General features: G+C 39.8%; 1 protein-coding gene across 1 annotated transcript in view; it reads left to right on the top strand.

Moving 5' to 3' along the window:
- The first annotated feature begins 285 nt into the window (after window positions 1–285).
- EPM2A (EPM2A glucan phosphatase, laforin) overlaps window positions 286–22,006 on the top strand; it is a 39,819-nt gene continuing 18,098 nt past the window's right edge. The window contains 4 exon segments of the mRNA XM_018078056.2: window positions 286–335; window positions 337–393; window positions 395–543; window positions 16,085–16,259. Coding sequence (XP_017933545.2) covers window positions 286–335; window positions 337–393; window positions 395–543; window positions 16,085–16,259 — 431 coding nt within the window.

The raw sequence follows: 22,006 nt of genomic DNA, 5'->3' as shown, positions 1-22,006 counted from the left end.
CTGCTTTAGGAGGCGACCGGGGGTCGGTGTTCTTTTGACTCCCAGGTGGTACTTTCGGAGGGGAGTTCCTTCGGCTACGTGCGCTAGGGCAAAAACAACCGCACCAGAAAAAGCTCTTACTCAACGAGTTGCTGCCCGGACGCCACCGAGCCAAAGCACAGCCACAGGAGCGGTGACCGGGACGGGGGCGGGGGCGGTGTCGGGTCCCCGACGGAAGGGCGGGCCCGCTGCGAACCCACAGCAGCGGCTCCCCCAGCGGTGGGCGGCTCCGGCCCGGTTCCCGCCATGCTGTTCCGCTTCGGGGTGGTGCTGCCCCCGGGTGATGGAGGGCGGCGCGGAGCTGCTGGTGGTCGGGTCGCGGCCGGAGCTGGGCCAGTGGGACCCCCGCAGCGCGCCGTGCCCATGAGGCCGGCGCGGCCGAGCGCCCCACTGCCCGCGCAGAGCCCACGCTGTGGCTGGCGGAGGTGGAGCTGCCGGACGAGGACGCCGCCAGCCCCTTCTGGTACAAGTTCCTGCGGCGGGAGGGCGGCCGCCTCCTGGAAGGTAACGGAGGGGCCCCGCTGCGCCGCCCCCGCACCCCCAGCACTGCCCGGGCCGCGAGGACGCGCCCGCCTGCCGGGTCGGGCCGGAGGGGGGAGCAGCGGAGCCGGCGCTTCTCCTTGAAGGAGGGCATTCCCTGCCCTCGGCTCCCGCAGCTCCGCCTTCCTCCTCCCGCGTCCGGGAGAGTGTCCCTGTCAGACTGGCCGCAGCTCGAGTTTGATCCTGCCGCTGCTCTTGTGCGGGGGTGCCCCGAACTGTGCTTGCAGGTAGAACTACCCAGGCTGTCGTGACGTGACATGAGTTCTCGCTAACAAAAACATTTTTTAACCATGTGATGGAGGAGAGTGAATGCAGAAGGAAGCAGCTCTTCTAGGTTGGTAAAAGCCCTTCAAAACAGTTTAATTCTTTTTTTTTTTTATCCCCCTTTTTTTACCACCATTGTCATGATGCTTTGTTTTGGTTTTATTTTTCCCAGAAGTAAGAACTCAGAATTTTCTACTTAGGCAGTAAGGTGCGGGCTGTTACTTTTTTTGCTAAGCTGAAATGTCATGGTGGCATTTTCAGGCTGACAAATTTTACCATTGGAATTTCTAAAAAAAACCCCAAAACAACAAGAAGTTCTATCACAGCTTTTCCTTTTGCAGTTTCAGTAGTATTTTCACCATGGTTTTCTCCTGTGCTGTCAAATGTTGAATAACTGGTCATTTTACATGTGCTGTTCTGAGAACGCTCATACAGTTGTCTGCTGAGTCAAATAAAGCTCTAAATATACCTTTTGTTACTGAGGAATGGATCTGACCCTGTGAAAGGAAGACATGACTAGGTGATTTGTGAGGTTTTTTTTTAACTCATAGTTTTATAATCCGTATACCAAAATAACACATTGTAGAGCAGTTGCTCTTCAACCATTTTAAGAATACATACCACACTTCTAAACTGCCATTCTGTCATGTAGACTAAAACATGCATGTTGTCATCACTGTTGCATTTGTTTTTTCTTCTTTATGCTAATAAAAGGCTGCATGTTAATGCTACATTCACACAAGGTTACGTCATGAAATACTATATACATCATGCAATAGTAATCGTTTTATTTAGCAGCTGTATTTCACCTGTTTTAACCATGTTTTTCTTTTGCAGAATTGCAGGAAAATTGAATTTATGGAATAAAAATCTTTACATCTATCCAAGGAAGCAGAATTGTGTCTCTTTTGAAAGTGCAAAGTTGTACATAGTATGCCAATGATATTGGTATATAAAGAGATCTTTGCCATATAGAATACAGAAATAATAATAAGAGTGTTCCAGACTATAGAGAATCGGCAATATAAGGTTGATGGTTACTGTTTAGTTTGGAAGTAGTGATAGCTCAAGATATTGTCTGTTCCTGGAGGCATGTTCAGGAATACTACTTCTGTAATCAGAGTAATAAACATACTCTGTTTTATCAGATTTTCAGTTTTAGGTTTAACCTCTGTGGCATTTTGATCTTGTTATTGTAAATGCTCAGCAGTTAGCTCACTGCTTGGCTGGAATGATGGAAAGCAAATGGGCATATCATCCAAATGCAGAAGAGTTTTTTAATTAGGCATTCATATCAACAGCTTTTTTCCTAAGTTAATACTTACAGGAAAGAACTAAATTTGCTTAAACCTTGAAATTATTGTTCTTCATTTATTACGTGAAGGGAGCCTAAGGATGATTTTCTGTCTGATACTTAAGCAATCTTGCACTTTTTTTTTTACTTAATTTGTTTTAATGTGTTGGGGTTTTTTTAACTGTATCAATAAAAGTTTTGACTGTCATCTGCTTATTCTTTTAAAGATCACAATTTGAAAAGACAACTCTCATTTTTAAGAAAAGAATATTTTTTTTTGTAATAAGCAAGTGTAATAAGCTGTGCCTTGTCTCTTTAGTATCCTCTTTAGCATGTGTTTAGAATTAAAATGTGCTTTGGGAGACATTTAGCATTTACAGAACATCTGCAGTTTTGAAGAATGGTTATGGGAGATAGAGGAAGTGCAGAATGATACTTGCTCTAAGTTTATGAGTTGTGGCATTCATCTGTAACCACAGAAACTCCAGTCAAGTTATGGATGTCTTAGATGTTTACATATATTGGATGTTGAAATAATGTACTGTATTTACTCCCAGTTTTTTATTACTACATACCTGTGAGAATCCCTCTGGTGACACATACTGTTTTCATAATACTACAGTACATGTTGTATCACATGTTTTGTGTATAAGTTACAGCCATTCCAATGCACTGGGGAAACTGAAAGATAAAGTGAGGGTATTTGTTTCTGTGGGCTGGAAGAGTCAAAGTCACAGGCCAGTGTTTTGTGGCTTCTGGGTTCTGCCAGGTGGTCTGGTAGGAAGCTTTCAGGCAAGGCTTGGTCTATGTGAGAATCTCTGGGTTGCTGCTTGTGTTGGGAGGGAACTATTTCCGCTCTCTAGGAGGAGGAGGTGGAAGAGGAAATTCGTTTTTGCTCCTGAAGGATCAGATGCTTACCTCTGCTGTCCCAGGGTAATGTTGCTGATCTGCAACCAGGACCTGTACTTGAAGCCATTGAGCATTTCTGGCTCAAATCACATGAGCTGTCTAAGGTTTCTTCAGGGTTGGTACTTGCTTAACTGTCTCGAAAGCTGAGGCCTGGTATTCAGGAGGATTTTTAACTGTGCTGTGGTATCTGTGGAAAACAGGTTGGTTATGTTGAGCTTTAGAATCTGGCAATAGGTTTAGAAAAAAATAATAATATATACTTTGTTCTCCCCAGCTGCACCTGTGTCTGTCTGTGGACTTTTTTTCCGATGTTGATTCTTCAAAACTGGATTTAAGGTGTCTCAGCTTGGAAAGTAAAAGCATTTTGTGCCTACTGTCAAAACTAAATAAATACAAGTTGAAACTTACACTTGAAATTTTTTTTTGAGTAAATCATTGAACTCTTATCTGTACCTTTATCCCCTTTACTCTCATCTAAGTAAACTTTAGGTACTAACCAAGAAACATACTCCATAAAAGGACAGAGGAGTTACTAAGGGTATGTCCCAAACGGTATTTTGAGATTATGGAATACAGTGTATCGACACCTTATGTTTTGAGAAGGGTAAAAATATACATAAAAAACATGAGCTTGTATTTTAAAATGTTGATCCACTGCTGTCCAGGGAAGCTGTGGATGCCCCATTCCTGGAAGTGCTCAAGGCCAGGTTGGATGGGACCCTGAGCATTCTATGATTTTCACCCAACTAGTTAGTTTGAAGTTTGACAGATACAATCTTGCTTGTTAAAGCTCAAGAGCACAATCAGCCTACATTTTAGGAATTTGTTCAGGTGAACAGGGCCTTATTCATTCCAAAAAAACCTCCTTTTCTAGTTTTGGAGAGAGGGGAGGAGAGAAAAGAGATGGAGGAGAGAAAAGAGATGTCTTGTTCGCACGTAGGTGCTGTTACTGTTCTTAGTGGCTTCTTGGAGGCCCAAACCAAATAATGCAATACAGTTTGATTTATAAAGAGTTATATTACTCAGCCTGTGGCTTGCTATGTTGGCTTTCCAACATTTCCAGTTCATGCTCCTGTGAGCTTGTTTGTTGCAGTTTAAGCCATATGTTGGACAACGTACACTTGTGATAGTTCAGAAAGACTGGTACATTGGCTAAACAGGGACCTTCTCTTGGATATAAGGCAAAAAGGAAGGCATACAGCAAGTGAAAGCAAGGTTAAGTGATATGGGAAGAATTCAGAGATGCTGCTTGCCACTGTAGGGAGAAAATTCATGCAGCCAAAGCTCAGCTGGAGATGAAGCTGGTCAGAAAGGTGGGGGGCAATAAAAAGTTTTTTCAAATACATTAATGACAATAGGCAGTATAGAAATATCATTGGCCTGTTACAGGATGAGGATGGTCACCTCGCAGACAGGGACAGAGACAAGGCAGAGGTGTTTAGTGCTTTCTTTGCCTCTGTCTTCAACACGGATGAAGGACCAAGGGGGTCTCAGTGCCTGAGCTGGAGGACCATGACAGCGAGAACAGTTGATCCCGAAAGTTTGTGGGATCTGCTGCTCCAGCTGGATCCCTGCAAATCTATGGGGCCTGATGGGATTCATCCCAAAATCCTCAAAGAGCTGGCTGATGTTATCGCAAAACCTCTAAATGATTTTTGAGCAGTCTTGGGAATCCAGATAACTGGAAGCCAGCGAATGTTGTCATGATTTTCAAGAAGGGCAAGAAGGAGGACCCTGGAACTCCAAGCCTGTCAGTCTCACTTCAGTGCCTGGTAAAGTTATGGAGAAGATTATTCTGGGAAGTACTGAAAAACACCCAAAAGACAACATAGTCATTGGTCACAACCAGCACAGCTTCATGAGAGAAAAGTCCTGCTTACCAAACCTGATTTCCTTCCATGACAAGGTAAATCATTTAGTTGATCAAAGGAAGCCAGTTGATGTAATCTTTTTGAATTTCAGTAAAGCTTTCAGTACTGTCTCTCACAGGGTACTTCTGAACAAAATGTCCAGCACACAGCTGGACATAATGTGGTGGGTGAGCAGTTGGCTCACGGGTCGAGCACAGAGGGTAATAGTGAATGGGGTAACATCAGACTGGTGACCTGTCAGAAGTGGAGTTTCACAGGGCTCCATCTTAGGCCCTGTGCTCTTCAACATCTTCATAAATTACTTGGAAACAGGACTAGAAGGGATACTAAGCAAATAATAAAACAAAACTGGAAGGAGCTGCTGACTCCCTCGAAGCCAGGGGGACCCTTAAGAGAGACCTTGACAAACTAGAGGGCTGAGCAATCACCAACCTTATGAAGTTCAACAAGGGAAAGTGCCCGATTCTGCACTTGGGATGGGACAATCCTGGATGTTCATACAGGCGGGGGAATGAGATGCTGGAAAGCAGTGCCATGGAAAGGGACCTGGGGGTCCTGGTCTATGGCAAGTTGAATGTCAGCAGTGCCGTGGCAGCCAGGAGGGCCAACTGTGTCCTGAGGGACATAAGGCAAAGCATCACCAGCCGGTCAAGGGAGGGGATTGTTCCGCTCTGCTCTGCATTTGTGTGGCCTCAGCTTGAATACTGTGGCAGTTTTGATCACCACAATATAAGAAAGATATTCAGCTATTGGAGAGTGTCCAAAGGAGGGCAACAAAGATGATGAAGGGCCTTGAGGGGAAGTCGTATGAGGAGTGGCTGAGGTCACTTGATCTGTTTAGCCTGGAGAAGAGGAGACTGAGGGGAGACCTCATTGCAGTCTGCAACTTCCTCTTGAGGGTTAGAGGAGGGACAGGCACTGATCTCTTCTCTATGGTGACCAGTGACAGGACCCAAGGGAATGACCTGAAGTTGTGTCAGGGGAGGTTCAGGTTAGATATTAGAGGAATACAACCACTTAGAGGGTGGCTGGGCACTGGAACAGGCTCCCCAGGGAAGTGGTTACAGCACCAAGCCTTCCAGAAATCAAAAAGCATTTGGACAATACTCTCAGGCACATGGTGTGACTCTTGGGGATGGTCCTGTGCAGGGCCAGTAGTTGGACTTGATTCTTGTGGGTCCTTTCCAACTTGGCATATTCTGTGATTCTGTGACTTATGTCACAGAATAAATGTAATAATAAAATAATGTTATAATGTAATAAAATAAATGTAATAATAAAACAGTAATAAATGTTCTGATAATATTGTAATGAGTGAAAGTATTAGAAGTAAATTCTGATTATAGCTTTCAAGGGTCGAGCCCTTGATTGGTTCAAAGCATCAGTGATAGGTGAGCAGATAAAGATTTAATTTTTGAAATGGTAGTTTGTTGAAACTTAAAGGAATCTCAGTTCTTGCCCTCAACTCTGTGGAACAAACGAAGTATAATTTCTTAATTTAAAGAAGGAGATTCTTTTAAGACTGTATGGGAAGATAATATCTAGTTGCCCTTTGCATTGGAGATTGTAACAGAACAAAAAATATTTGGGGTTAAGCCATAGCAGGATAAAGCAAAGTAAAAATTCCTGGAGGGCATTCTGAAAAGTACAGTTGGATATAACGTTATTTTTCTGTAACTGAGATACATCTTTTTTTCCCCCAAAGCTAATCTACAGATCTCCAAAATAGGGAGCGGTTCTATTATTAAAAAAATAAAAAATCAACCAAACAAAAAAACCCCAAACTCTTAAGAATAACATTTCTTCGTACCTTTTAATGCAGATATTTCATGTAGTGTTGTTCCCACTGGGTGGTGCCATTTTCCCTGTGTATAGCCAGTGCCTGGCAGCTACTTGCACATTTCATCGGTATTTATTGTAATTTCTGTTCCACTTTTGAAAATTATCTGGGATTTTACTTGTTTCCCCCATTGCAGTCTTGTTCTGAAGTAGGTGGTGACTATGAAGGGACACAAAGCACAACTGGATGTTGATAGCTGAATGATTGCGCATCATAGGCATTTTGTTCCTGCGAGGCTGTTGCTTTCTGCACAATGCTAGATGCCTTAACACCTTTCAGATGTGAGGAAACTTAATGAGTAAAAGTGGATAACTTCCAAATCTACTACCCACTACCTCTGTAAGGAATGGAAAGAAACTTCTGTTTACCAAGTGCAATAGCTCCTGATGTTTTGTTCTTCATCCCCCTCTAGATGTATACTTAGCATGCATGATTGCAATTAAATGGTAGTGAGTTTCTCATTACTTTCTGTCTGTGTGTCAGCATTAACCAGCTTATACTGAGTAGACTACCAGAGATCAATACAACAGAGAGTTGCCCATGAAACTGCAAAATCAGAAGAATAAAAATAGGAATGTATACTTGCATTCCTCTGGATTTGGCAGGTATGTGTCTCTTCGTACCCACAGAGATAATCAGGGTCCAGTTCTGACTGCTGTTAAAGCCTTATTAAAGCATTTGTGATTATAATGGCAAAGTTACAATAAATACATTGTTTATGCAAATACTTTATTTACCATTTTCCCCATCACCAAGTGACAGCAGCATGTAATAGAGGTCAAGAATTTATGGTCAATGGCAAGAAGCACTGAAAAGTGACAATAACTGGGATAATACTTTGGTTAAGATATTGCCATGGTTACTATTTTGATGTAGCTTGTTTCCTACCTGTACTTCAGTTATCTCTTCTGGTATGGTAGAAAGTAGCAATCAGTAATAGAAAATACAAAGCCATAGAGATTTTTCAAAGCAATTAGAAAGACTCTACTACGTTATACATTTGTTGCTTTCAGCCGTTATTCTATCATCTGTATTTCCTTTAGTCTTATTTCCACTATCTGTCAGAGAAGAGCCTCTTCTTTACATGACGTGGATTTCCTGTTAGTTTCTTTTCTCTGACTTAATCTACATCATTAGACTGGGCATTTGGTTAAAAACTCTTAGTATGGTGGAAGCTTCCACTGAGAAACACCTGTGCCTAAGCAGACCTAGAGAGAGAAATAAAGCATATGTTTTTGAAAGTTGCCTTTGAAAATTCTTATTTTCTTATATCTAATTTGAAAAAGAAGAAAGCCTTGTTGATTAACAGCATGAAGTGCTGAAAAGGGCTTTCTTGTAAACCGTTTAGTTCTAATAATGGCATAATTAAAAATTATAAAAAGAATTCTCTTAGGGGTATACTAATAGACTAAAAAATTTCAAATTCAGCCTGGATTTTAAGAGAATTAAAACTTATTTCTCTGGTTATATATATCAACTCTACCAAATGAGAAATTGAATGTTGATTTAAGTTTGGTAAAAAATAAACGTACAGGGTATGATGCAAATGGTTTTCTGATTTTGGGGTATCTATTTGGCCTGGCAAATGCAAGGAAACACTTCTGGAAATCAAACCAATCATGAAGGAGTTCCTGAATGAGGTGTGGCAAACTAACAATTTTGTCTTATATTAATACTAGGTATTTAAGTGTACAATATATATAAGTATAAATATACAATAAATTCATCTCCTGTTTACTAAAGGGAAGTTTATTGGCAGCAGAAAAAGTAGCCTTGTAATCGGAGGAAGTATTTATTAAGCATACAAGTAGGGTTTGGTACATGCCATACCAAATTGGTGCTGTTTGTCAGGGCAACTACTCAGGGGCTTGGCTGAGGCTTGAGGAAGATGGGACTCCAGAGCCTGTGGCAGACTCAAACTGGCAAAATACTTGACCTCACTCAGTTCAATCAATAGCAATTCAGCCTTGGCGGGACTGAGACAGATCCCATTTCAAAACATCAGAGATTGAATTTTGTTCAGACAGGCAGCAGGGAGACTTTCGTGACAGAATCTGGTGTAAAGGGTAAGTAAATTTGAATATTGTGAGTGTACTGAAGTAAGTTCAGTTACAGTGATGTGTGATAACGACACCATGCAGTAGCACATTCAGATAACTGAGAATTGTGTCCAAAATAGGGCTTGAGGCTTTTCTTCGTTGTAATGTTGGTATGAAAGGTAAGGAAGCTAGCAAAAACTTAATCTTTTAAATGCTTTATTTTGGAGATTTTTTTGTATGTTTCCTTTACTTTCTGTTGCTTTATTCCTCTTTTTGAAAAGGGAATCTTTCATTCCTCTATCCTTCTCTGTTTCTCTGCCCCCAGAGTGTTGATAGTGCTTATAATTTTAAACTCTTCCAGGGGAATTTCTAGGCATGAACTTAAGACACTTGTTTACCTTGTTAAAGGACCTCATTTAATATAGCAAATGGAATTACTTAAAATATTTAGGCATAGGTAAAATTTTGAATCGGCATGTAAACTGTGCTGGTTCATGCAAAATTTATGACAAAGATTATAGGAGTTGGTCTTTGCTCTTATTGATTTGTGAGTAGGTGATCTGAAAATTGCCTGGGTGTTTGTGTTTGGGTTGGTTAGTTGCCATTGAAGCTAATGTGTGTATCTAAGTAGCCCTGTAGTTTTTTCAAAGGTAGCAATGAACTGAGAAACACACCTTGCTGGAGTTTAGAGGTTTGGAAGTCTTATGCCTGTGTTTTAGGGTCTGGCTAAGGTAGGGATGAGATACACACACCTTTATGTCTGCCGTTGTGCCTTGGAGTTCCTACGTACCTTCTCTTACACTGCAGAGAACAGAAAAAAGACCGTACTTCCAGCAAGGTGTGCAAAAGGCTGGTAGCTGGAAGAGAGTGGCTGAGCACTGCCTTTGCTGCAAAGAGCTCTGCAGAGACAGTTGGAGAGGCAATCTTATTATATTCATTCATTCATGTGGTTTTTTGTTCACCACTCTTAGTGGTGATGAGAAATTTCATTGACCCAGATTTTTTTTCGTATCTTTTAAGATCAAGCTGGTAATTTCTCTACACTGACTATTTTGTACAATCTGTGTGGAGTTCTCTTCTGTGTCAAGAAGAGTCTGTGCTGTTGGCAGACTTAGATTATACTTTTTTCATCTCTACAGTAGAGCTGTAATAGAACAGTAACTGCAGAACTGTAATAGAATAGTAACGGCAGGTTTTCCTTTGCATTCTGTTATTGTTCATCATTAGATCAAATTTCAGAACATCCTCTTCTAGTCTCTGCTTACCTTCTTCCAGTCCTATATCTGTAGATGTCTTGTATTACTATATCTTCATCTGTTTTTCACAGAATCACTGAGGTTGGAAGGGACCACAATGGGTCACCTGCTCCAACATCCCTGGTCAAGCAGGCTCAAAACCAAAGTTTTCCTTTGTTTTGTTCTGGTCTTTGTCTTTTGCTAGTGCCATTTATCAGTTATATGGACATCTTTGGTTTTATTCTTTTGTTTATTTGTTTGGACAACGACTTCTTATGCCACTTGGATCATCCTTCATATGCATTAAACAAGGAGCCATACCTGCAGTCATGCAGAGTTTGAAAGAGCCCTCTGTGAGGCTTGTGCTCCAGGTGGGGCTACTTGGTTGCTTTGCTCTCCAGCAGTTCCCTGCATCAGTGGATTCTGCTGCACAAGCATTTGCAGTAGAGAACAATAAGTGGGTTGCAAAAGCAATACAAAACTTTATAATTTAATGCCTAGAAACTTTTTATGTTTCTCTTTCAGATAAGCATTTTCACTGTGAAGAATCACGAAGATGAATTTTAAATTAAAAAAAAAATGGACTTTTTGAAGGAAAAAAGTGCTATCCTATCAGTTAAACTAGAACATGTATCTTTTAATAAACTCTTCCAAAATTCTTTTGTTCTTTAATTAGGAAAGCCAACATGATCAGTTAACAGGAGGATCACTACTGTTCATATATTTGACTTACCCTTTTTTTATGGTTGAATTTTATGTGTTTTCAAATGATTGTGTATTTGCCTCCCAACAATAAATAATTAAACCTATGTTTTGCTACTTAGAACAATATGAATAAAAACAAGATAAATAAAAATACTGATATAGAAATGGGTTTAGCTTTAAGAACATGTATTTGCTGTTAGGTAGGGCCTTCACTCAAAGGCCATTTGTGCTCTCTTTTTTGCAAAGACAAGCAGGTGAATGGAAAACGTTTGATTTTCTTTGCTTTACTCTTGGCTCTAGGAACAGAAAAGTTGAAATGCTGTTAAAATTCCCCCAAATCTTTTAGGCTGCACAATGTTTTCTTAACTATAAAAAAAAATAAATCACCCAAATGATTGTTTATTTCCTATTAAAAGCACCTGGAAGCCTACTCAGTGGTCTGGTGTTATGTGCCGTGAGCAACATGTGTGTTCTGAGACTAGAGTTCTTGTCTTGCAAACACTGGTGAGGAGACACACAGGTGCTGTACCTGACCAGAGTGTTTAAATGGGAATCATGATGAATTCCCACTGTGGAGACTGGTGGAATCATGGTAGATTTATTCAAAGTATGTTCGAGTCTTTGTACAAAGTTTGGGTAAGCTTGGGGAAACTAGTTAGGGGGACAGATGTATTTACCTATGCACCAAAAAGGTGCTGGTAAAGATGTGATGTGCATTTGGGGTCCAGGGAGCACGTTGGATTGTAGCAAATTGTACCCTGGGCCTTCTCTGTTTGTGCTGTGCCAGCCACTGATGTAGGGGCCTTCTGACAGATGTGGTTGCCCAGCACACTCAGGATAGCCTTTGCAGCTTGTAAGTGGGGCCTTTCCCATCTTCAGGTACAGAAACTAAACTTCAGCACTAGGCCTTCAGTTTTGGTAACTTTATGAAAAACTGTGTATTTGAGAAATGAGCAATGAAGCTTAGTGAAGTTTCTGTCAGAAAGGGCTGCTGTGTCTGACTTCTTAGAGAAGTCACTTAGAAAATCCAGAGAAAATTTCAGATAAAGCAGATAATGGGACCTGTGGGGTAGGACGAACTTTAACCTTAAGTGGATTAAGAAGTTGATGTGTCTATGACCAGCTCCAGACACAACCAGGCATGTTCAGACTGCATACAGGCACTTCTGTCTACACTGGCCACTGTCTTTTCTCTCTGGTGCCTGAGCAGAAGGTAAGAAATTAGAAAGGGTGGCAACACCTTTCTGATGCACCGAGAAGAGTCAGATTGTGCTGACCTTAGTCCTACTACCTTCATCACACACACAGTTTCCTCCCAAGCAAACCAACCACACCAGCAGCCCTGGAGTAGAGAGCAAGAGAAGCAGTGATGGTCTTTGATCTGTGGTGCTGTTTGTTGCTGCCTGGAGCTAACACCCTCTGCCCAACTTGCCGTTCTAGGCTTGGGAAAGTCCCCATCTTCCAGGAATTCACACTCAGAATAGACTTTTCTTGGCCTACTGGGTTGAGGGAGGGGAGAATAAATGTCTTAGTGTGTCAAATATTTATCCTGCCTCTGAAAGCTATTTTGTTCTTGGCATGAGCTCTTCTAGTGACTGCGAGAAGTCTTGGGCTGGCTCTTCTGAGCCTGAGTCTGATGGAAACATTTATGTGACAGAGTACCACAGAGGGGATGTAAGGAGTCTGCTCCATCAGCAGAGGTAAGGGGGCTAAGATGAGATTAAAGAATGTTTTTTGTGGATGTACCTCACACCGTGAGGTGATGGCACCTTGCTTCAGGCAGAGGAAACTCATGAGAAGATATTTAAGAAGGCAGGAGTGGAAATGGAAGAACTGAGGGCTATCCAGCTAACCATTTCTGCTTATCCCCCTGTCTGTGCCCATTTTCCTAGCTGTATACATTCTGCAAATATAAAACAGAACATTTAAGTGATGCTTATTGTTTTCTGTTTAAAACACAGCTTATGATCAATTACCTTGAACAAGAGCTGATTTAATTGGCTGACTTTTATTTTTGTATTAAATGACTCTGGAAGATAAAAGTTGAGAGAATTCAATCTTCAGTCTTTTATAGCAGCTCTAAATTATTGATGAGTTCTACAATAATCTTCAAAACTTGTCACCTGACTCTACTTCTGGAACTGTTTCCCTGCATTGTTTTATGGCATCCAAAATATCATGGTCTTCCTGTGACAAATTGTGCTAGCAGAAGCACAATGTGAGCTAATACAACAATTTTTTTTTTTGAAACTTATTTGTTAAATGCATCTTGTGAAGCAAACTGTGGTGAGAAGCACTTGTGTAATCATGTGGGTATTACCTGGGTAGTGAGATCCTCATCTTTTGTGCTTATTGCCTATTTTCATAACTCTTTTAAGAAGTGTAGTGATTTCAGCTTCCTGAATGCAGTCCGCTGTGATCATACTGTTCCCTAAATTAGTCTTTCTTGAAGATGGTAACACTCTCTCCTTCCTGTCTGAAATAATATCACATGTGAATATATGTTGAATATGTGTTCATATACGTTCTGTTGCACAGACATCTTATTTCAGTAAGAAGGTTGTTAATTCATAGATCAGTATATAATGTAAGGAGTAGTAAAGAGCTAGGCAATTCTCATGAAATTTCTATAAATGCAATTGTTACTGTTTACCTGATTATTAAAGGCAAAATAGAAACATACCTTTTGAGATATCTGTTTGACTGTAGACCACAGTGGGAAGGTGAGATTGAGTGGTGCAGTGATAAATGATGATTACAGAAGAAAGCTTTTCAGAATGAGGTTTGACAAAACCTATTTGAGGGAACAAATAAAACAAACGTCTTATGGCAATTTACTCTTGTCCTTACTTCTATAGGTGCCCGTAGGCTTTGTAAGGGAATTAATAATGGTGAAGGTGTTAAGGTTACAAAGCAAGGAGGTTATGACCGTTTAAGAAAGCAGATCATAGAGAAGAAAGGCAAAAAAAGAAACAAGAATTAAAGCTGGAGAAGGAGGAGAAGGAGGATGGACAGCAAAACTGGCAGACTGCAGTAGAAAGCACATGGTGGTACAATTGAGATCGTGAAGACAAGAGTGAGGTTGTTGTCTGGTAGGACTGACTAGCACCTTGAGGGAAGGAATAATTAAGCAGGAGGGAGAGACCATAGATTGTTTTTGCAAAAATTCATGCAGAAACCCTGGTGCAAGAGGAGCAACAGCAGTGAGCAGTGGAAGGGGAAGTATATGAGGGAGCCAGAGTGGGTACAAGGGCACTCATGTACAAGGAAAAACAGAGCTGGGAGTAGCATAAGAGCCAGAGATCAAAAGTGGTCAGCCAGAGTCAAAACTTAGGGTGCGGTGAGGTCTGGCGGCTCCCAGGGGACTGGGATTGGCAGCCAGGGACACCAGGGCAACCCCAGCCCTGAGCATCGGGCACCTCCCTCGGGACAGGGCTGAGGCTGGGACAGGACATGGGCCTGTGGGCAGGTGGGGGTCAGGATCAGACACAGCTTTGTGATCCAGGGAAGGGCCACGGTGATGTGCATCTCTGCAGACAGCTGTCAGAAAGTAAAATGGGGAAGGCAAGATGTGGTACTTGTGGCTGTATTTTCCTGAACGAAGTCAGTTAAATGTCATAAACATCCATAGATTTTGCTACACTGTGGTATTTGTTCATATATACTGCTGTCTTCACATATTGTTTAAAAGTGGTAAGAATATGCAAATAATTAGAAATGTGAGATAAAAATATAGTGGTAATATTTGTAGCTTTGTAGCTAGGTACTGATCTTCCTCACCTTATTTATCAAAAACTATGTGATGCAAAATGGTTCAGCTTTCTGCCTAGTATTTTATTTTTCTGTTTGGTAAATATTAATGTTTCACAATTATGATAAAACGTGGTGCATATCATCTGGAAAAAAAGAAGATGGTTTGAGCTTTAGTATTAAATGTTAGTCTTACTCTCTAATCAATGCATTAATACATCTCTCCAAATGCTCTTGCTCTAGCAGATTTCCCTAAATGTGATGTTTGGAAACTGGTCGTGCATTTACGTGCAATGTGAAATTGAAGGTATTCCTGTGGGCATAATTTTACTCAGAAATGTTTTAACATCATTAATAATGTATATGTGTAACAGGCTTAAGCAAGCCATAGACTAGGTCACTTCTGATCTGCACAATAATTATTCCTACGTGCAATTAGTATTACAGTAAGTATGTAAGAATGAGGCAGGAGAATATACATATACTATATTTTTGGAGGCTAAATAACCTTTTGATTGATGACACAACCCAGTTCAATTCAAGTTGCTTACTCTGGCGTGGTGTTAAAAATTGGTTTTCTGACTAAAGCTCACACTATTTCTGTAAGAGAATATTAGCAATGAATATTAGTGGAAAACTATAAGAAAAAATTCTTATTTTAAACAAGGCTGTTTTAGGTAATTGTGATCATTCACCATTGCAGATTTGACCATCTCTCTGAGGGTCACTTTAGGCAACTTTTAGTGTGTATGAACAGACTCTGAAAGTGAGATTTGCATCTGAAGACAACAGATTGTTTGTCAGTCAGCAAACATAAAAGACAGGTAGGGTTTAATGAGCTCCTGGACTAAGCACCCGTATGTATCTGGTCTGTGACAGGACGTCTGAAGAGTCTTTGCTGGCCAGGCAGATGTGAATGAGGTAGAGGGGCCACCCTTCTCTGCTCCCTGAAACAAATCTTCGTTACTAGGTTGCTGTCTGCCACCTTCTTTGGGATTTGATGCCTTTCCGCGTTGATGTTTTTCCTCTAGAATCATTAAGCTGGTAACAAGTCCCATGTCACCAGTCCTACTTCTGTTTCTGGTTTCACCTTTCTGACCTTGCACAGCCATCCTCTGAATTTTCCCTGAGGTCTTTCCCATATCTTTGCTGCTCCGTAGAAGTCAGCCTAAGGCAAGGTGAGACTGCTGTGGCATGTCAGAGCTAGACCTTGGGCCACAGCAAGATGGACCCCCCAGAGGGAGGTCACACAGTAAGAACATTAAATGCTGGGGTCACATATTAGCAAACATCAAATGAGGAACTTAAATTAAATTAATTATTCCTGAAATTTGAAGTGTTTGGGAGTCTTATGCACCTTTAAAGGGGTTTTTTGTTTTAATAATTTGCAAAAAATTTGTTTTAATGCTGAACATTTGCTTTGTGGCAGTGCTTCTGTTACTACTATTTTGGGTGTTAATAATATGTTATGAGAAATGCAGTTTGAAGAGGCGGCAAATGTGACTCCTGGCCTTAAATGCTCAGTTCAAACCTCCCAGCAAATCTTTTGGAAGATTATCCAGATACACAGTCTGCAATTGTCCTTTCTTCTATTTTAGGTAATGGGCCCCATCATGATCGAAGTTGTGTTTACAACCAGAGCAATATAGTAGATGGAGTTTACTGCCTCCCAATAGCACACTGGATTGAAGTCTCTGGACATACTGATGAGATGAAACATACAACTGACTTCTATTTTAATATTGCAGGACATCAAGCTATCCATTACTCCAGGTAAAAGAAAAGTGCAGTTTGGCTGGTGTCAAATATTCAAACAGAAAATCTGAACTGGCATGTCAGAAAACTGCATTTGAAGTAATGAATATTTGTTTGTATGTAAGTAACAGTAAAATTTGAGAAAGATTCAGCACGTCTTTGCAATGAAATGTCACTTTTGTTAATAAAAAGTAGAGATCCTGAGTTCAAGGATACCTGCACCCTGTACAGGTGTGTTGTGTCATATCTGAAAACATTTTGTGGTAATTTATGGATAGTAATTTTCAAATGCTTGTCTATATACACATGTAAAATTGCATGTATGTTATGTGTTTTGTTTGGGATTATTTTAGTGAAGAACATCTGGGAAACACCAGGAATTTAGTTGTGGCAGCAACTGCAGTTAGTGACGGCCACTGTAGATGAATTCTGCTTCTTGGCATGTATTTAACAAAATACTAAAATACTAAAATTTAGACACGTCTTAAAATGTTTGTACTTCCAGAGTGTTCACCTGAGCCCACTGTCTCTGCGGTGAAGCACCCTGGCTTGAATTAGGAGACGTAAAGCTCAAAGAGGGCATTCACCCTTTAGGGCCGCAGATGAAGCACAAGCTGTATTTAGAGCAGCAGCCTTAGCACTGGTGATAAACAGAGTATTGAGGAATTTTGGAGCCTTTTAACCTCTTTCCCCGTCTCCACTCAATGGATATGGCAGCAAGTTTGTGGATTGATAATGGTTCTATAAATGCTGGCTGCCTTGTTATGTTGCACACAGCTGGTGTTGCTTACAGAGCAGTTAGTGATCACAAAGGGATATGTATTTTTTTAAGAAATCAAACCACCTCATACGTTCATTAGGTCTTAGCATTACTTTGTGTGAATTTCTCCAGGCTCCTGTTTCAGCTACACCAACCTCACCATCTTGTCTTCTCTTTGAACTCTTTGTCTCCACAATCTCATAGGGTAGGAAGTAGGATTGTCTTTTTCTCATTAGAATTGCAGTGTGTGAGGGAAAGACATTTCTTTTGTATCTTATGGAATATCATGGATTCACAAACACTGTCACGCATATGTAGGTATTTGTGTGACTTGTTACCTTTTCCATGAGACCCCCTCACCTGACAGACTAAAGTGTTATCTGGATCTTGAGCATCTGTTTCCAACATCCTATCAGAGAAAAATCTTGTTTATTCCAAAGCACAGACTTGTCAATCCCAAATAATCTTTGTTTGGCAGAGAAATTTTTTGAGAAAGAACAACTGTGAGAAAGTGAATATCTAAGTCCCAAAGGCTAACTTATCTTTCCTTCCAGAGACAGCACTGATCCATTTGTTGCTGCTTTATCTGAATGACTGTGTATTTCAAAAATTAGGTAAAAAGCTGCAAATTCTGCTAAAGAATATTTGAAAAAAAATTTTTCTGAGCTGTTTAGTCTTTTCCAGATGAGGAGCTCCTCCTCCATTCCCCTCTCATACACACATACCTTCATTGAAAAGCAACTTTGTATGTGCATCTTAGTAATTCTTATCTAATTTCTTTGAGCTATGTTAAGTAAGCATACCCTGTAACAGTCTTGTTGCATAAATACTTTTAGTATTTTGAAGATATGCAGTCTTAAATGTCTTTTTTTAATTATTAATAATTGGGGGCAGATTCACAATTCTGCTCTTATAATAGGGCAGTCAAAAAATACTGGGTAATTTAGATTTGGGGATTTTTGGCATAGCAGCTGAAGTGAGTTGATGAAAATGCCTTTATTTTGTAATAGATTTATTGATTCAGAGGAGTACTATGAAGATTAATGTAATAAAAAAAAAAGAAGAAAAATCATCGACATACCACCTCTCCCCCCCGCCCCCCGGCCCCAAGCAACCAAAAACCCAAACAGAAGCAAAAAGCCAGTCCCTGTGCCTGTAAAAGTTAAAAGCTTAGAGGCTTCACTGTAGTGGAGGCTGCAGTACTGCGAGGAGCTTTATGACCAAAAATTCTGAGTCCTGTCACCAGTTGTAGGATCTTTACAGAATGGTAGAGGCTGGAAAGAAGTGATTTATCAAAGAAAACTTTTGATGTGAGCCCTGCCTCTACCTTGCTCCACTTAATAGGATTACTATGTGTGAATTAGCTGGAGAGAAAAGTTTTTCTCTGTCAAAGGGTCCTCTCACCTGAGCCCTGGGACTGATTTTACTTCTCCTCTGCTTAATCACAACAGTTAGGAACAGTTGCTCTGAGTTTTGCTGCCACCTCGCTGCTTCATAAAACATGAGCTTCTACTTTAAAGGGGCTGCAACAGGATGAGAAGAGTGTGCTGACTGGTGCCAAAAATAATTTTGAATCATGCTGAGGCTGTCGACAGTGCTTTGAGGAATCAGATTTTTCTTATTTGATACAGATATATTGCTCATAAGTCAGTGAATTTATGTTTAAACTTATATTTAGAGAACTCACTTTGTTTTGGTCAGGTAGGAGAGCATATGGTGTGGCTTTTAAGCATAGTAAGAGATGAATTAATTTTTTGTAAGTGTGAAATGGAGTTTTCCTACAGCTTAAGGGGCATGACTGACTCCTCCATGGTGTTAGTATTCACTTATTTTGGACATTTAATGACACGTATAACCAAAACTGGATTCAGAAAAAAAATAGCATTCAGTTTTTCTTTTGTGTTAGATATTACTGCAATAAGGTGCCTTCAAATTGCAGGAGAGTTCACTTAGGACACAGTAGTTTTCCAAAGTAAATTAGAGTTATTGTAATCTTTTCTGGGAGAAGATAACTTCAGAAAACTTGTAAATCTGGGGCATGTTATATCTGTTTCAGTTCCATCTGTGAAAGGCGGAAATTCCTAATTCATAGATGTTATATACCTTATTATTAATATAAAAGCCTCTGCAATTCTCAGAAGAAAGGCATTGCATAAGAGCAAGAGAGGGAGTGACAACTGAAATTACAAAATACTTCAATAATATGTTGGAGACGATGCTTGATGGCAGAATTAGGTGCTGTGGAAATGAATATCTCCAATAGTAAAAGCCTTATACTTACAGTTTTCTATTTTCAGATTAATTTTAGGTATGTGCTTTTTGTGAGTCATATTTCTCAAATCTGAGGAAGAAAAATAATTTTTACATGCTTTGCATGTAAAATGCAGCTAACCTGGATTCTATAAGTGAATTCCTCGGACAACAATGATAGCTAACCTGTAACTGAAGCATTATATGGCTGCTAAAGGTTTTAGAGGAAAATACACAATCTGTAACAGGGGAGTCACTGCATGAGTAGCCATGGGTCCTGACAATTTTTGGAGGTACATTTTTTATAGTAGTTTTTTTGCATTTAAATATTAAGGCTACCAAATACTAATATTTCATGTTTATGGAGTTATTTGGTTCCTGTAACTGGATATAATCCAAGAAATCACGAAGCTGGCAAATGTGTTGCTATCATCAGTGTTTGTGTCCCTAATTTTTTTCCCCTAAGACAAAACAAAGCTAAAGATAGAAGAAAATTGACTCTTGTGCCTGGAAATACTGTTTTTGTTTCTTGATGGTTGCAAATGAAACTTAATTTATGATGTAGTCTTTACAAATGCTTTGCTGCTTGTTGGTAAGATAAGTTTCCTTTAACACTGCTGTAGTAATAGTAATGGAGGTTATAACCTGAGCTAAGTGTTAAGTGGGAATGGTCAGGAGCATCACATAAAATGTGTGTTCCTGATTTGTGGTAAGTGTTAATGTATATAGGTGAGTGAATGAAAAATGATCCAGGGCAAAATGGAGATGCTTCTTATTTACCTTTTGAAGGCACTAGAGCAGTATTCTGCTGATAGAGCACAGAGTATCTTTAATTGGGGTGGAAGACAAGAATCTGGCTGAGTATATTTGGTTCAGTATGAAATCAGAATTACCTTTGAATTGTGCAACTGAAAAAAAATACAAGCAACAGTTCTTTTATTTGTTTTTACTCTTTAATTTTTCTTCTTACTGGTTTTAATTCATTCACAAAATAAAATATCCTTCTGTTTTAAATGTAATTTTGAAGTATTTTTTTATTACTGAATTATAAAAAAGGCTTTAAAGAGTAAGCTGTCACAAAAAACCCTGGAGCGCTGTGACCTATGCTACTGTAACAGAAAGTTGCACTGGTATTTTATGCCTACATTATGAATTAAGAGAAGAGGTGATGATGTCTACAGAGATTACCATAATTAACAGTAAAAGGTGAGAGCTAGCTGTCCCCTGTGCCTAAAGAATGCTTGTGATATTAGAGAAAAGACTAAGAAATAATGAGCTCTGGAACAAAAGTTGTCGATTTTATTCTGGTAAAATAGTCCTGATCAAAAAGACTTAACATCAATAGGAGTTCAGCCTTTGATTTCAGTACTTGGGGCTCTAACTGTAAAGTTATCTGGCCGTATTATACACTAAATAATGAAAATATTCCAAGGCACATTTTGTGATATGTTTATCCCATGAACTAGGATATCTGACTACTCTTTGAATATTTTTTTATTATACTGAGATATAGTCTGAAACTAGTCTAAATTAGAGCCATTTTTTACTTACCAATGGGAAACACCTTTTATAGAACAGCTTAAAGGGTAATTCTATTTTTTGTTTCTTGTATATCTTCAGTTTTTTCTACATCACCCTCAACTACAGCTGTGAAATGCTTTTACTAGTCTCTGCTTTGAAGAAAATGGGTTTCAAATTAGTGTAAGAAGTGACATTTAAGCAATTTTTTATTTAAGTTCTTGAAAATTAAGAGGGAGTGTGAAGAAATAGGAGCAAGAATGAGAAGACAAATTATGAGGCTAGAATTTGATCAGTTTTTAAAGTCCTTATTTTTTTCCATTAATTTAATTTGGCTGATCTCTGTATTGGGTAACAAATGCATTTTTCTTCCACATTTGTTGCTCATGCAAACAAGAAGTTTCTCCTTTCATGAAATTCCCACACTGTACCCTCCATAACAGTGGCTAAAAACTTGAAAACTGATTCGATTTTGCGTGGTCAGGATGGCACCTGCCTTGGGGTAGCCTAAACCAGGCTCTTGGCAATTTAGATACAAGTCTCAATCCTGTGAACAGAAATAGAGTTAGGGCATGCCAGCAGTGCAGTCACAAGCCATGATGCCTGTCAAATACTGTGGATGAACTAGATTGCAGAAACTCACTTTTCAGTCATTTTGTTTTTCTGAGTATTAGTAAATAGCTGTTGCCTGCGCAGCTCCAGTTCTCTTGCTGTGACCTACCACTTGAGCAGTCAAAAGGAGCTTGAAATGGGAAATCCTGGATGTTTCTTAATAATTTCTAATTGTGTTTCTTGCAAGTGCCATATTAGCAAGCAAAAGCTGGCTTTAGAATGGGTGATGTAAATTTTGCCAGAAGAAAAAGATCTCAGAGCTTTTAGATTAAAGATTTTTGTATGACTTTCATCAGTGTGTGAATTCCCAGTATTACTTTCACCTGCAGTGACCAGCCTATTAAACCTGATGAATGGCTATTAGCCAGCAGGCTGCCAGGATTGTTGTCTACTGCAGTGGCTGAGGGATACAAAATATTGTCTAGACTTTCAGATGACGCTGTTGAAGTAATGTCTGATGAACAGTACATTACCTATGTGAATATGATAAAATTGTGGGAGGGAATGACTTTGGCAGCAAACAGGTCTGAAGACTAGCAAACTTGTGAACTATTAATATTTTTATGTCAGCAATTTTTCAAATGGCAGGCATCATTACTATTAATCTTTTCTGAGTGTTTACCGT

Source organism: Manacus vitellinus, unplaced genomic scaffold (genome assembly GCF_001715985.3).
Source record: "Manacus vitellinus isolate BGI_N305 unplaced genomic scaffold, ASM171598v3 scaffold_4_pilon, whole genome shotgun sequence".
Lineage (NCBI taxonomy): Eukaryota > Metazoa > Chordata > Aves > Passeriformes > Pipridae > Manacus > Manacus vitellinus.
Note: the sequence above shows the minus strand (reverse complement) of the source record. Positions and strands in the feature narration are given on the sequence as shown.